The sequence below is a fragment of the Perca fluviatilis genome, chromosome 15 (assembly GCF_010015445.1).
Source record: "Perca fluviatilis chromosome 15, GENO_Pfluv_1.0, whole genome shotgun sequence".
Classification (NCBI taxonomy): domain Eukaryota; kingdom Metazoa; phylum Chordata; class Actinopteri; order Perciformes; family Percidae; genus Perca; species Perca fluviatilis.
The window spans coordinates 22,551,167-22,566,517 of NC_053126.1; the positions used below are offsets into that span (position 1 = coordinate 22,551,167).

The 15,351-nt window shown below is 41.1% G+C and overlaps 2 protein-coding genes across 2 annotated transcripts; one reads left to right on the forward strand and one right to left on the reverse strand.

Annotated features, from left to right (window-relative positions):
* Window positions 1-234: 234 nt before the first annotated feature.
* LOC120574854 (amine sulfotransferase-like) lies at window positions 235-4,844 on the forward strand. The gene is made up of 7 exons (XM_039825323.1): window positions 235-574; window positions 2,166-2,314; window positions 3,063-3,268; window positions 3,756-3,882; window positions 4,163-4,257; window positions 4,340-4,511; window positions 4,595-4,844. Exons 2-7 carry the CDS (start codon window positions 2,173-2,175, stop codon window positions 4,711-4,713), a joined length of 861 nt encoding a protein of 286 aa, XP_039681257.1. The 5' UTR covers window positions 235-574; window positions 2,166-2,172; the 3' UTR covers window positions 4,714-4,844.
* A 1-nt stretch (window position 4,845) lies between these two features.
* eif3d (eukaryotic translation initiation factor 3, subunit D) lies at window positions 4,846-14,966 on the reverse strand. The gene is given in 17 exon segments (XM_039825324.1): window positions 4,846-4,957; window positions 7,822-7,915; window positions 8,038-8,230; window positions 8,773-8,915; window positions 9,681-9,810; window positions 10,018-10,103; window positions 10,406-10,536; window positions 10,998-11,145; window positions 11,261-11,393; window positions 11,479-11,558; window positions 11,605-11,628; window positions 12,362-12,434; window positions 12,579-12,664; window positions 12,771-12,907; window positions 13,537-13,582; window positions 13,679-13,804; window positions 14,836-14,966. Coding segments are annotated over 16 exon segments (1,641 nt in total). The 5' UTR covers window positions 13,802-13,804; window positions 14,836-14,966; the 3' UTR covers window positions 4,846-4,943.
* Between the last annotated feature and the right edge of the window lie 385 nt (window positions 14,967-15,351).

The window sequence follows — 15,351 nt, forward strand, 5'->3', positions numbered from 1 at the left end:
AATTTGAATTATGAATAAATATTTCCTCCATAGTTTCATACACGCATTCATTAAAAGACATTTAAAACATAGGAATACACTATCAACACAGATCATATGCCTTTGAAGACAGACAGGAAGACACGGATCTAGCTAAGGCAGCAATTAGAAATTCCAATTGAATTATCCTCCAAACCCTTTACTACGTTTGAAATGCCCTAATTGGGATCATCCTATCCTATGTAGCAGCAAATCTGTCTGCAAGTGCTTCCAGGCTGCGGGGGCAGAGAACACACAGTAGGCTACCGTAGGGTCCGACCGGAAGAGGGTGTCATTTAGCGCAAAGAAACTTGTTTTAGTTGCGATATAGCCACAAAGATAAGACTGCTAACGATAGCTTGTTAGAGGAGGCGTTTTTTTGTGTGAGTGTTTCAACTCGGTGGGGATGGTACTTGCACGATCAGGCTTTCAGGATCTCAAGCATCTTTCTGAGAGGATTACCAAACATGAAAGCCAGCGGACGACGCGGTGAAAGTGGGCAAACAGCTACCCACTCACAGCGCATTCACACATAACAGTAAACTGAGGAGAGAAGGTAGGCCTATGCACACTGTCGGGTCATCTCTGTGTGGTGGGAAATGGCACAAAACCAGAACTACACTATTTAACAATTTGAATGGTTAAGTAGTGTAATTCTGGTTTTGCACCTGTCCAGAGTCGTTGTTGCCCCCACCATTTTTCTCGCTGCATCGAGATATCAAGTAGATTGAGAAAACAGCAACAAAAGTCAAACATGTCCATTTGTCCAACTATAAAAATCCCTTTCAGACACATTTAAGACATATGGAATCATCTGCGTGGAATAACTACTTGTCTGATATGTTCTCCCCACCACATAAATTCAATTAGTTAGCCCTCTGGATTCCAAGTTCGTTTTGTTTAATTTTTTTTTGCAGACTTTCTATTAATTCATTTCTTTCTTTTGCACCTTTTTTAAACTTTCCTTACCCCCACATGCATGATACGCTTTTTAGCCCTAACTCCTTAGCTGTAAGTCTGATTTACCATTGTGTCAATGAAGTGTAAAGCTGCCAGGAGCCAAAAGTACAGATACAGTGACACAGCGGTGCCTATAGAAGTACAAACATAGTTGCAATCACTCAAAATATTATTCTAGAACAGTTAATGGTTGTAAAAATATTGTCTCCCTGTGTACACACAAAAACAGCAGAAAACCATATTATAGTCTATTCACATGATTTAATGCCAACTCATGTATGTGCTTGTTTTCATTAAAAGCATGTGTGCCTGTAAATCACTGAAAATATGAAGAATTACAAGTTTAAAAAAAATAGTTTACAGGCATAATCTTGCATACATGATATATAAGTAAAGCTATGCTACTATAAATAGAACATGCTCAGTATATTCAGACTCCAGAGGGTTTTTAAACATGAAATCATTCACACTGTTATATGTATCTCAGGCTTTGTGTTGGTTGCAGAGTGTACCCAGCTGGCAGTATTTCATAGGCCTATGGAGTCAACAGCCAATAACATGCATCAGAGCCCAGAGTCCAGCTCAGGGGCGATTCTAGGATCAGACCTTTAGGGGGGGCTCAGCCCCTAATGAGAATGTGACACGGATACAGTGCCTTGCAAAAGTGTTAACCCTGCTAAATCGGTAATTTCATTAGCCGATAATCTCTGAGCTAGCTACTCAACAACGTCAGCTAACGTTTTTAACTAAACCTGATCTTACTATAAGACCAATTTGACACAACGTTCTAACATTCAGCTATTTTAGTTGCTTACATTTCAATTTGGGTTGTAATCTGAGCCATGAAATTACCAACTTCTTCTCTGGGGACTACAAACGTTAAACTTCAACCATGTCTTGCTCTCCCTCTGACAGATCAGATAGAGACTCAGCCAAAGGGGGGGGAGTAAAGCCTTTTGAACCTGTAATAGTTTGTCCTCGGTCACCAACAGACAACTTCAAAAACTCTCACTTGAAGTACCAAAATTGATTACAAAAAAATAATTTTTTTAGGGGGGCTGAGATGAAATTTAGGGGAGCTTGAGCTGCCCAAAAAAAGGGTCTAAAATCGCCCATGGTCCATGGTGTGAGTTTTTTCTGCCCTCTTCTGTTCTCTAACATTTCTTTCATTGTTCTGTTTGGTTCAGAAGTAACATGGAGCAGATCACAGACTATCTCTCCAGGTATAAAAACTACAACTTTGCTGTTGGTTATACAACTCCAGAACACATCGATTCACTCCAGAGCTTTGAAATTCGAGATAGTGACGTACTCCTCGTCACTTATCCAAAGTCAGGTGAGTGAGACAAAGTTTTCTGCATCACATTATTTGCATTAACCCTTGTGTTGTCCTTCGGGTCCCAGTGACCCGAAGGACAACACAAGGATTATGTACTTCCGTTTACTTTGTTGAGAATTGCTCTCTAAACAAGGGTTAATACAGCACCTTAGTTCTTGTTTGTACAGCATTTTGGTCAGCTTAAACTGTGTTTAAATGTGTTCTAGAAATAAACTTTACTTACTTACTTTACAAAAAACAGGGTTTAGAGAGCAATCCTCAACAAAGTAAAGGGAAGTACATCATCCTTGTGTTGTCCTTCGGGTCACTGGGACCCGAAGGACAACACAAGGGTTAAAGGTTTTGTCCATAGCTGGGAACAGATTTACTGATCATTAGGGCTAGGTATTGTACATTTTTTCCCGATACCAATACTTTGCCTTTGATACCGGTTCCTAGACAATACTTTTTCGATATCAATTTAAAAAAAAAAAGAACAAACAAAAAAGCTCCTACTACGTCAGCCCGTCTCTGTGTGACGTTGAGTTTTTCCTGCCCGCCTCTATGACGTGTAATGTTAGACAGCCAATCACAAACAATATTAGATCTTGGTGGAAACATGCTGCATGCTTATTGGCTCGCTGACTCTGCGATTTACTCCTTAGGCATTTTTTCGATACTTGATACTTTGGAGGCAATTTGGTCGGTACCCAGCCCTACTGATCATACATGATGTCTCATAACTTAACATATGCCCCCCACACAGGTACTATATGGACTCAACAGATCATCATCTCCATCTATGAGTTAGACGGGGGTCTGTATGAATATGCAAACAACTTGGAGCATATGCCGTGGCTGGAGTACAGGGAAGGTCGAGGAGATTACACCGCACGACCCTCTCCACGGCTCTTCACCTCTCATCTCACCCCGGCTCTCATGCCTCCGGGACTAAAGGACAAGAAGGCAAAGGTCAGTATTTTGTGGAAGTCCAATACAGTATGTGTTCACGCTGCTGGTATTAATACCTACCCTTTATTATTAATTCCATATCTGTGTATATTACTTTGCACCTCACTACTATTTCTACTTCTGGTTTGATTCCTAACGGCATTACATTGTCTCAGAACTCTGCAATGATTTTAAAAACAGACATTTTTTGTTGATTAACTTTTCTATAAATCAACCAATCGCTGTATAAATTATGAAATTTGTTCAAACTTGTACTTTCTCAAACAAATGTGACTTACAAAGTGAACATCTTAGGTCAATATTACAAAAACTTAAACATTTGTCTTCCATTAAAGATGAGAAGGCATATCTAAAATGGGTAGCAATAATTTTTATTTATTTATTAGTATGTGCCTACGCTAAAACGTCAGCTATCATTCAATCATGTATTATATAAGTTTGGCAAGTTTTTCAACTCTGGGCTGTTTTTTTTTTTTTTTTAAATCAGATTATCTACGTGATGCGGAATCCAAAGGACAACATTGTCTCCTATTACCACTTCAGTAGAAACTGTGGTGACCTGGAGACTCCCAAGAGCTTCGAGGACTTCTTTGAGCAGTATCTGACAGGCAATGGTAAGGAACCTCCACTCCATTGTCTGGAAGAGGATGACCAGATACAGTCCTGTGCTGAACATTTTAAATGATAACCATCTGATCATGAACAATTGATAGGAAGATTGGAAATAACTTCTGTTAAAAAGTCTGTATTGTGGATTTGTTTTTAAATGACTATTTACAATAATGTAACATTTTTTATGACATACCTACTGTTGCACTATTCATTGTACTGTGTAGTTTGTGTCCTGCTGCTATGACATTTCCCTCCTATAAATAATGTATATCTATCATACAGTTGGAGCATCATCCTGGTTTGACCACATCAGGGAGTGGCATTCAAAGAGAGACCAGTACAACATCCTCTTCCTCACCTATGAGGACATGATTTTAGTAAGATGTGGTTTTCCCCGTGACATTTCTAATCCATTTAATACTACCAATTAAAGCGTTTAAACTTCTGTTTCTCTTTTAGGACCTGAAGGCGGCAGTAACTAAGATCTGCAATTTCTTGGGGAAAAACCTGAGTGAAGCAGCCATTGAGCAAGTTGTGGAAAAAGCTACATTTAAGAACATGAAGAAAGATTCCAAAGCCAACTACGAGTTTCTGCCACAAGATAAGGTGAAGAAAGACTATATGCGCAAAGGTAACTAAACATAACTGCAGCTTGTGTGCAGAAACATGTAAACAGGTATCAGGTCTGGTATTCTTTTTCTTTTTACATTACAGGTAAGATCGGCGACTGGAAGAACACCTTTTCTGCCGCTCAGAGTCAAAGAGTGGATCAACTCCTGCAGGAGAGACTCGGTGATATGTCTCTGAAGTTCATCTGGGAGTTAGCAGAGTAACCCCACCAACCTTAAGCTGTTTACATTTAATCCTGTAAGATCCCTAAAATGCATATACACAGTCGGTCTTGCACTTCCAACCATCTACAGTAGCTGTAAAAGGAGAAAAATGAACAGACAAGTACACACAGCTGGCCAATCTCATCTTTATTGAATGTCAAAAGGAGTTAAATTGTCTTTCTTTACTTATGGTGAAGGCTTGCTTTGGTCACTGGAGCAGTCTCCACATTTCAGTTCTCTTCATCTAGAATGAGAAAAAAACAGTTCTCTATCAGTAAACAAAACAGGATTAATATGGAAACGGGTTCTCCAAGTTATCAGGTAACTGCTGTGTTCCAGATTGGACGTGGTTCAGGGATTTACTCGGACAACTTATCCCGATAGAGTTAAGCTGCTTCTGGGAACAGACGAGTCACCAAGGATGCAAGGTGTTTTACTTTACGTTTGGTGAAAGGGAATTATGGCTGGACGATTTAGCCCCCCCCCCCCCAAAATTTTTTTTTCGATGTTTTCCCCAGCCTGTTAAATTCACTATGATATAGCCTGAGCCAGCTAACCACCTGGAGTCATGACCGTCCTGTAAACTGTGACAGATGTGCATATAGCGGAACTATTTAAGTCAGTTTATGAGACTGCCATAAGTCAAGGCGGCTAATGTAACCAGCTATTATCTATGTGAATTTTCGACTAAAAATACATTTTGTGCATATTGTAATAACTAGATTTTCAAAGGCAAAAACTTTAATGGATGTATAATTGAATAATAGTTTCATGCAATTGATGGATGGGGAATCTTTAGGAAAAAAAATAACATGTTCAGTGTAGGGATGGGCATGATTACTCGATGATCGATAATTGATTAAGAATTTTGTCGATCACGTTAATTTGTCATTGATTAAACTAATGCTGGTTGCGTAGTGTGAGTCTTGAAGCAATGAAATGAATTTCACAGTGTGGCAGCAATTAAACATTTTACCACCTGGGGGCAATATCTGACTCCATACTCAGTTACCTGGGTGCGAGTTTCCGTTTTGATTTCAAAAGTAATCATGAAGAGGACACGGCTAAGTGTGGCGTGGGACCATTTCGATTTTAAAAAAACGACTTAGTTCACTGCAAACACTGACATGCCGTGTATAAGTACAACACGGCCACAACTCAAATGATGTAGCCTACCACTAAACAAAGTGTATCCGACCATGGTTAATGTCGGTGGCGGCCGCGGTGCATCCTGCTCAGTCTCAACCTAGCATAAACTCGGCGTGAGCACGGAGGAGCTGCGATGCACAACGAGCAGAGAAAATTACCCAAGGGACCTGCAAGTTCACTGACATGGATACTGGAACCAGCATATCACATTCAGTCACGACGTACCATCACCAGACTGGTAGAAACTCACTATGAAGAACGGAATAAGGTTCCCCAGGCTGGCCAAGTTAGCGGAGGTACCTGTGCATCCCGGCAACGCGGCTGTTTTCGGCGGCTGGACTGAGGTAGTGGTGATCATGTCAACATGCTGATCTTTCTCAACAAAAATCAGTAGACTGGTGCAGAAGTTGTATGTGAGTTAGCCTACTGGTTATTTTTTATTAGGCTTTGTCCGTGCCTTGGATAGTTTTGAGATCTAGTATTATTATGTTTTTGGTTATTATTTAAGATGATTCTTTTTATTTATTATTTTGGAACAAACGAGGGTCTCTGTTTAAGAATGCTGGCTCGCAGCTGCAGGTTCTGCTGCTTCAGAGCACAGCAGCACATATATCTATAATCTATAACCTCCAGTTTAACTGCCACAAGTTGTTCTTCTTGTAATTAACCCTTGTGTTGTCTTCCCGTCAACCTTGAAGATAAAAAACAAACACTTTTGACGCCTCTTTTCACAGTTTTAAATTGTAAAATTTTTCTTCTTTACATTTTCAGCGCTTATTTCTACGTCCCATATTTTCAGATATAAAACAAATTTAAAAAAACGGGTCAATTTGACTGTAAGTCAACACAAGGGTTAAGATCTCATCGAGGAAAAGCACGCTGTATTTTTGTATTTTCATTGCATTTTTAACTTGTAAAAAGTTAAATAAATAATTGATTTTAATATAAAAATATTAATGATTAATCAATCGTTAATTCTCCCGACGATCGACTAAGAAAATGTAATTGAATGCCCATCCCTAGTTCAGTGGTACCAAAACAAAATGACAAAAGCTCAAGGTGGTGCCTGATTTTAAATATACCTTGGAATCATTCTAAAATTAAAATCTGTCGTTTAAAAAGCATGTTGAAAAGATGGCCAGTAGCATCAAACTCAACCTGGCTAACCTTACGCATATAAGACCATACCTAGCAATAGAGGCAGCCAGTCTCTTCATGCAGGCTAGGATCTTCTCCCACACAACATGCTGTTTTACAAGCTGGTCACAAGCAAGCATGACAACTCTGAAACCAATTGAGTTCCTTTCCAAACAGACACTAAAACACTTGACTGAACGGCCAATATAATACAAAAGTACAATGTATTTAATTTTGATCTTTTTAAACATTTTGCAGATGCTTGTCTCATCTTATGGGCTTGGACGTCCCATACGGAGTCAGTTCATGATGCAGTAATAGTATAGCATAGTAATGACAGGGCTACTACCGAGGGGACTGTGGTACAATAGACGTAGCAAGTTTGCTCGGCCCGAGCCACCCACAACTGGAGAAGTCTCTCCATTGAATTAAGAGAGAGCACCAAGTACTTAACCTTTAAAACTTAAGAGATAGCTTAAAGCAAAGCAAACTTGCAATGAATGAATAATCACACTACCTACTACCTGGCACTGCCTTTACCTCGTTTTTACATGTATCTACTACTTCTGAAATGTGTTGTATCATATTGTGTTGTATTGTAGAATTGGTACCACGAGGCCATTCGTAATAACTGCCCAGGGAGCACAGATGAAAATGAGCTCATTAGCTAACTCTGTTACATTTACATTCATCGGTGGAATCGGAAATGTTGATTCATGTGCACTGTAACCAGTAAATAAATAAACCAACAGCCTGCTGCCAATGCTCAAACTATCTATGTGTATATGTGAGCTAAAAGTAGTGATTACAACTGAATCTCACCTTCTTCCTCCTCGTCCTCTTCATCTTCCTCTTCCTCCTCCTCTTCATCAGAACTGAAGGTCCCATCAGGCAGGCTGTACACCCGAATCACTTGCTGTTGACAAAATAAAATACAGAATGTCGACCAATCAGCTCAACAATTCACAACTAGCCTTAAACCAGAAAGCTGGTATGCATCCTTGTAGCACAAAGCATGAATAACGACTGACGGCTCACCTTGTTGGGGTCCTTGAGGATGAGGTACTTGCCCTCGTCCAGCTTGCGGCAGATATCGATGACGCAGCGGAGGATTCCCCAGGCGTTCTCCATGCTCAGGTTGATCTGGCTGGCAAACTCGTTGGGTTTGAACTGCTGGGTTCCCAGGATGACGTGACGAGCAGAGTCCTTTGCGTGATACCGAGACACATACCTGAAGAACGCACAGTGATGCAACGGCTACAGTCAGTCCAAGCCTGAACAAACTACAGCTCTGTTACAATTTTGCGTTTAGCATCTCCATACAGGTAACTGAATCCTTCGCTACAATAGGCACAATGTGTTTGTGCTTTATTCACTTGACAGACTTATTCGTTTGTATCATGGCCATCCAACCAGAAGCCAGCAGAGCAAACCGAGGCAAAGTACAGGTATAAGAGCAAAACCTGAAAGACGTTTGTTTACGTCAGTCTAGTCACCACATTGTTTCAGCGTTGTTAGAGGAAGCCTGAGCCTAAGATTGTCATTGCAAACCACTGCTTCTCTGTAATTGTTGTGCACGCGACAATAAAACTGGAATAAAACGGGACAAAGTGTCTCAGTCTCACCTGCTTGTATATTCTCAATGACATTACGGTACAAGCTACAACATACTGACTAAAGCTAAATGCTAAGCTTATGATCTGGCCTCCATAGCTACATCTCCTGTATTCTTGCATATCCACACCCTGACAGAATAACAGGTTTGTTTCTTACCCCAGTTTGAGGTACTCGGATCCAGCTAGCATGGCGCAGCAGGTCCAGCGGGCCAGTTTGTAGCTGTTGTTCTTCAGCTCAGTGGCAAGGACGGCTCCTCTCTGAGAGTCCAGCTTCTGACGCCAGTCCACCCCGTTACAATGCTGGTGATACCACAGAGCGACAAATGCGTTATAGTTTTTGAAAATAAAAATAAAAAAGAAGCCATTTTTTAATAAACTTAACAAAAAAAGACCTCAATTTTACTATTGAGGCTTGATCCAGTCTGAACTTAAATTTCACATGAAGATTTTTATGGTTTTTATTTGTCCTAAATGGGACTGCGACTCTAAATAGGTTTATATGAAAAACACCATCTTTTTGTTGTACTGCACATTGCTGCAGCTCCTCTTTTCCCCCTGTGTGTTGAGCTCTCTATTTTAGCTACAGAGTGAGGCATCGCACTTCTATTCCATTTTTGTTGGGAGTCGCACATAAGCAGTAGCTAGGTAAGGACTACTAGCCAGTCAGAAGCAGAGTATGAGGGCGTCCCATGATAGCACATTGGCGAGCATTATAACGTGTGTTACAAAGTGATGCTTTTCGTCATGGAAGTAAAGGCTGGACTACAATAGAGCTGTTTGGAGCAGTTCGTGAACAGTGTTTTCTGTTGGAGATGGTAAGTGCCTTTAGGATGGACTTTGGGTTTTTTCACTTTGTAAACCTTTAACATGCACAAAAAAAGATATATAACACAATAAAGGAAAGGGAAAAAGCATAATATGAGCACTTTAATACATAACTGCAAGAACTAAATGAACACTTGAACAAATTAAACATGTTTTCTAGACCTGTTAATAGGATGACCATTAAATGCTCACTGAGGATGAACATCAGCCACTACTGACACACCTCCCGCTGCCTCTTACCCTGGAGTCCCACTCGTTGAGGGTCTTGACGTTAATGAAAGACACTTCTCCGTTGGCGCCGGTCATCACTCCATCGTGCTCACAGCGGACTATCAGATCAATATCTTCCCCGAGCTTCCAGTGACGGTACCTAAAGAACAAACACTAGCGGTCAGCCTGCGAGGAAGCAGTTTTTACATCTCATGACACTAATATATGACACTGTATGTTAGCAGACTTACTTATCTTGTGCTCATAGGATTGAAAAATATAATATTCCACAAATGTAACTACCTTACACTTTGTACAGGCCTTGATTTTAATGGCAGTAAACTAACCAGCAGGGTTTAGTGCCTACCTGTAGGCTACAGATGCCACCTCGCTCTTGTCCGTATCCTCCTCCACAAATGGGTTGGTTGCAGGAAACTTGTAGCGCTCTCCACCCTGAAGAGAACAAAAACATGACATATCTTCATAAAATAGTCAAAAGGAAAATATCTAATGTGTAACGTGCAACTACAGGCAAACCATGTATTACTGAAGGCACTGGTTAGAGCAAAAAGTTTGACATTTTGGGTAATGTTTATATGCTTTCCGGTGGAGAGCTGAGCGAGAAAATCGAGACCACTCTCATATCTGTCCAGCTGACACAGCCAGCAGCCGGTTATCTTAGATTAGCTTAGCACAAAGAGCGGAAACAGCTAGCCGGGCTGGTGGTAAGGGGTTTAAACTGTGGGCGCTCTCACCATGCGTAAACACTGCTGGCTGAAGTTGTGGTTGATGTATGTGGCCTCCATCGCCAGGTTACGAGGAGAGTTGAAGGAGTTGCCCTCATCCTGCGGCGGCTCGTTGGCGGTCTCGCTCACGGTGAGCAAATCTGACGGGAGCAGTTACATAATGTTACAGATGTTAAAGCAACACAACACGTTTTATCTACAGCAGTGCATCATATTCTATGAGACCATCAGATGTTTGTAGCGGTCCTGTGAGAACCACGTATCTCTAAAAAGTCAACTGTTCATGGTGTCAGAAAAACAGCCCCGTTTCCAGCTTTGTGACGATGCATTTTCCCGCTGATCCAAGAGGCTTTTTTAAAGACTTTATTTAGCTTAAAAAATAGGAGAATTTTCTCAACACACAAAGGAACACTTCATCCTTCAGTTTATCACAAACATTCAACATCAACACATCTGGAGATACGTGGTTTTCACTGGACAGGAAGGGCATGAAAAACTGAAAAGCAACTGAAGCGGTCAGATAAATGTAGTGGCGTAAAAAGAGTAAATTAAGACCAATCTAAAATAACCAGTCGGGTGTCAGTGTCTCTCAAAGCCTCACCAAAGTCAGAGTTGTCTCTCTTGTCAAAGAACAGCTTGTTGCCCACTCTCTGCACGATGATGTCCCAGGAGTTGACTGAGCGTGTGCAGCACATCAAGGTGGCCAAGATGGCGTCAGTGGCAAACACATTACCCTGAGTCTTAGCCAGCTGGAAAGAGAACACAAAAAATAAATACACGTTGTAAAAGAAAGCATCTAAAACAACAAAGTTCTGACTGACGTTGCGTTCCCTGGAGCAGCTCGTGATGTTGAAGTCTGTGTACCTTGCGGATGACGGGGTCGTCAGTGGTAGTGACGGTGTGGAAGATCCTCTTGATGCTTTTCAGCTGCTTCTCGTTGCGGGTGGTGATCCGGTCAAAAGCCTTATCGTAGTGCTCCAAAGCACCGCAGCACTCACTGCAGGAAGAGAGAGTTCATCACCTTCAGTATTTATAAAGATAAATGACTGGGGGGCAAAGAAGAGCAGGAGAGTTCCACTTACATGTCAGAGGGGTCAGCTACCTCCATGTATCTCATCTTCATCAGTCTGGGGAAGTCATTTTTTCACTTCCTCCATTCAATCTTAAATAAAAAAAAAATTATATAAAAAAATAAAACATAACCCAACTCAGGAGTCTCTGGGTTTCATAAACTGGGCGGAAAGCTTGAAGAAAATGGGTGTTAGGTAAAGGAAAGAAGGTGTATATGAGGGAGAGAAAGGGGTTGTAGAGAGAGGAGAGAAAGGTTGTATGGAGAGAGATAAGAAGGTTTGTTTTATAGTGGAGGAGAGAGGGTTTGTTTTATAGAGGAGAAAAGGGTTATTTTGATGGAGGGAGAGAAGGTTTGTATAGAGGGAGAGAAGGGTTGTATGGAGGGAGAGAAGGGTTGTATGGAGGGAGAGAAGGGTTGTATGGAGGGAGAGATGGAGGGAGAGAAGGGTTGTATGGAGGGAGAGAAGGGTTGTATGGAGGGAGAGAAGGGTTGTATAGAAAGAAAGAGGGTTGTACAGGAAAAACAAATGTTAACACCAATGCTACCAAAAGCCCTCAGCAGAAGAATTATCCTGCTACAAGAATACAAAGATAATTTCTTCACTCACAAAATGAAAACATAACTCCAAATTTTAAAATCCTGAAATTACCTTCTCAAATTACAAACATTATTGAACACTCTTTGCTTTATTTTTACTAGTAATTCAGTAACAGTTTATAAAATGACAGAAAATAGTGAAAAATGCCCATTGGTATTCCTTTTTTAGAAAACCAGTAAATGTGCACATTTGAGAAGCTGCCAATCTTTATTTTTGCGTGAAAACGATGAATCGTTATTGACGACTACTAGTTGCAGCTCTAATCCAGTAATAAAACCGAATAACCGATCAATACCTGGGATTTCTGGTCCCACTTCTGACGGACCCCAAACTGCTTCTGGAACTTTTTCTGCAGGCGCATACGATCCCTAAACAGAGAAAAAGTTAAGGTTAAAGTGAAGTCTTGACAACACGATCAGCGGTCAACACACAACGCGCAGATGTGATCTCACACTGGGATCCAAAACAAGAAACATTTGACAGAACATCGGCTGAAAAGCAGCACGTCTCACCTCTCCTTTTGCTTGGCGCTCTTAGGGAGCGTCTGCATGTTGAACTGAGTCAGGTTCCTACGATCTTTATCCCTGCGCAGATTCCTCTGTTGAAACAGACAGACATTTTATTGGACTACTTCAAATATAACACACAACACTTACATTTTAAATCAACAGGGTGACACTGAGTGTGTGTGTGGTCTTCTGTACCTGGGCAAACCTCATGCGGTTCCTCTGGTAGGCCGTCTTCTGCGTCTTGGCCGTGTCCACCAGCTGGAAGCTCGTCTCGTCCTCCTCGTGAAAGTAGGCGTACTGACTACCTCCTCCGAACTGAGAGGAATACTTATCTGGAGACAAAATAAAATACAGAATTTCATAAGAAATTACAACTTAAAACTATTTAATAATTACTAATGTTGTTCTAAAGATTTCAACACTTCCACCAACAGTTGTGGTAAGTGTATATGTTTCGATTTTAATTAGATGTATGTCCATTTAGAGACTTAATGTGTCCAGACTAGGGATGGGTCTCGAGACCCGGTTCTAATAAGGACCTGGTTCCAAATTTCATAAAAACCCCAAAATCAATAAGGTCCGTGCGTATCAATACTGCTATCGAGACTAGTGGATCATATAACATTACGTCTTGAGAGAAGAGTCATGTCATTTAAATAAATAAACAGTTACAGATTCAGTTTCTGAAATAAAAGCAATAATAGTTCTATGAAGATAAAAAAAAACGTGTTGCCTCTTTCCCACCAACTAATAGAAAAGCATCGAAAATGGCATCGATAAAGACTTGGATCTTTAACCAGTCTCAAAAATGGTATCAATAAAAAATGAATGATCCTCATCCCTAATCCAGACATTTCAATCCATCCGTATTGCCATCTGTATTCCCACACATACATTTTAGGTAAAAGACGCTAAATACTATATAAGGCGGTTCATCTGTGTGGACAGCTGTCTGTCTTACTTGTGTATCTCTTGTCTTGATAAGTCGCTCCAGTCCAGTCAGCAACCTGACGAGAGAACACACAACGTGAGGAAAACTGAAGACAGCGTGGTTCCTTCAGTAGACAATGTATCCATTATTAAATGTGAGAAAAAAAACAAACCTTTCCCAGGCGGTCTCCTTTGCTGAACGGCTGGTAAGGCATGTCTTTAAACTTCTCTGGGACCGCACAGGGACCCCATCCCGACGGATTGTCCTGGATCACTGGGGCGTTGAACTTTGCCATGACCTGAAGTCAGAGAGAAAAAGACCCTTCTGTAACTCACCTAAAATGATGTCCAGATAAATAAATAAAAAGTGCACAGTGCAATGGTCTAAACATGCAGAGGGTCTCAGGCAGCGAGCAGCACTGATTTCTCCAGCAATGCACTGAAATAAATAGGCACTGATCAGCTTGCGCAGTGGGCTAGTCATCATCGACCCCTGGACATCCAACAACAAGCTGGACCAAGTAGCTACAACGCCACAGAAAATATGACAACACATGAAACTGGGACCTCAGGCTGCAACTAACATAGTTTAAGCTGCTGATTCATTTTTACTGGTTCATTTAGTTTGTCATTTATCAGCATCATTAAAAAAACTTTGCCTTGAGTGACACTAAGACTAACACACAGATCGAATCTTAATGGAAGTAAGAAAAAAGCTTCCGTTTTAATTCTTATTCGTGTTTGTTTTTTTAACCCTACTTAGCAGAAGTGACACCATTCCTTCATGATCACACTCAACAGTTACATTTAAGATTTACGAGATTTATTAACGTTAGCTACGTCAGTTCTTTAATAAGCTTGGCGGCCGCTCGATTACTACAAAGCCATTGTTTTATTTGTACGTTTGTAACAGCGTCTTTTATCGATCAGCAGCACCAGCAGACATCTGGCACCACTAGCTAGCTAACGTTAGCTAACATTATCTTTGTGGTGCCTTTACTTGTAACTTAGGGTCACATGCTAACAAAAGGAGGTGATCTCGACTGGGGCGTAAAACTGAATTACCGGAACCAACACATACTATTAAATCAAAGAAGGAGATGTGAGCTTTCTTCTGGATAGAGGATTTTTCCCCCACCCTGAGCTCTCTGACTCGTTTAGCTAACGGTGGCTAACGCTAGCCATCTTGCCAGGTGGCCGCGCTAGCATGCTAAGCTAACTTGGGTGGCAGGTCACAAACACGTACTCAGGACTCGCTAAGATTTAACTTCAAACACCACTGAAAACGGTGGGTTTTCATACGCCTGTACATATTGAACTGTAATCTTACCGTGAATTATGTGACACCCTATCGGCACTTTTAATCCAACCGGTCCTCAAACAGCGCAAATCCCCGACGGAGTGCCGGTGTGAAAGGAAGTAGAGAGCTGATGCAAAGCGGAAACTGATTCATGCAGTAGTACAACTGGCGTATACTGCCCTCAGCTGGTCGAAATGCGAAACTCCACCTCTGTTTATGGTTCCTTTTATTTTCACGATTTTGACCGGAAGTACTACACTAGCTACACTTTTGTGTCTAACTTGATAGCGGCGCACAACTGTAATTACACAATGTGGCCACAATATACATTGTGTCGATCTAAATAGCTTGAAAACACTCATAGAAAAACACTAGAGAAACGCAACAAGTTGATCGAAAAAAAAACGTACAATGTGTTTTCCTTTGCGCTTATCCCACTATATAGCTATACAGTAATAGGGGACTAATGGTAAGCCTTGCTAGAGGGTTAGGGTCACGTCTAACTTGACGCTCGATTAATTACGTTGCAGTTCTTCGGTGTGACCA

Excerpts from the sequence above, each read along its gene's own strand:
- LOC120574854 (XM_039825323.1), top strand. The coding sequence starts at position 2,173 with ATGGAGCAGATCACAGACTATCTCTCCAGGTATAAAAACTACAACTTT. Across the intron at positions 2,315-3,062 it reads CGTCACTTATCCAAAGTCAG|GTACTATATGGACTCAACAG; the intron begins GTGAGTGAGACA and ends CCCCCCACACAG. Across the intron at positions 3,883-4,162 it reads GCAGTATCTGACAGGCAATG|TTGGAGCATCATCCTGGTTT; the intron begins GTAAGGAACCTC and ends TCTATCATACAG.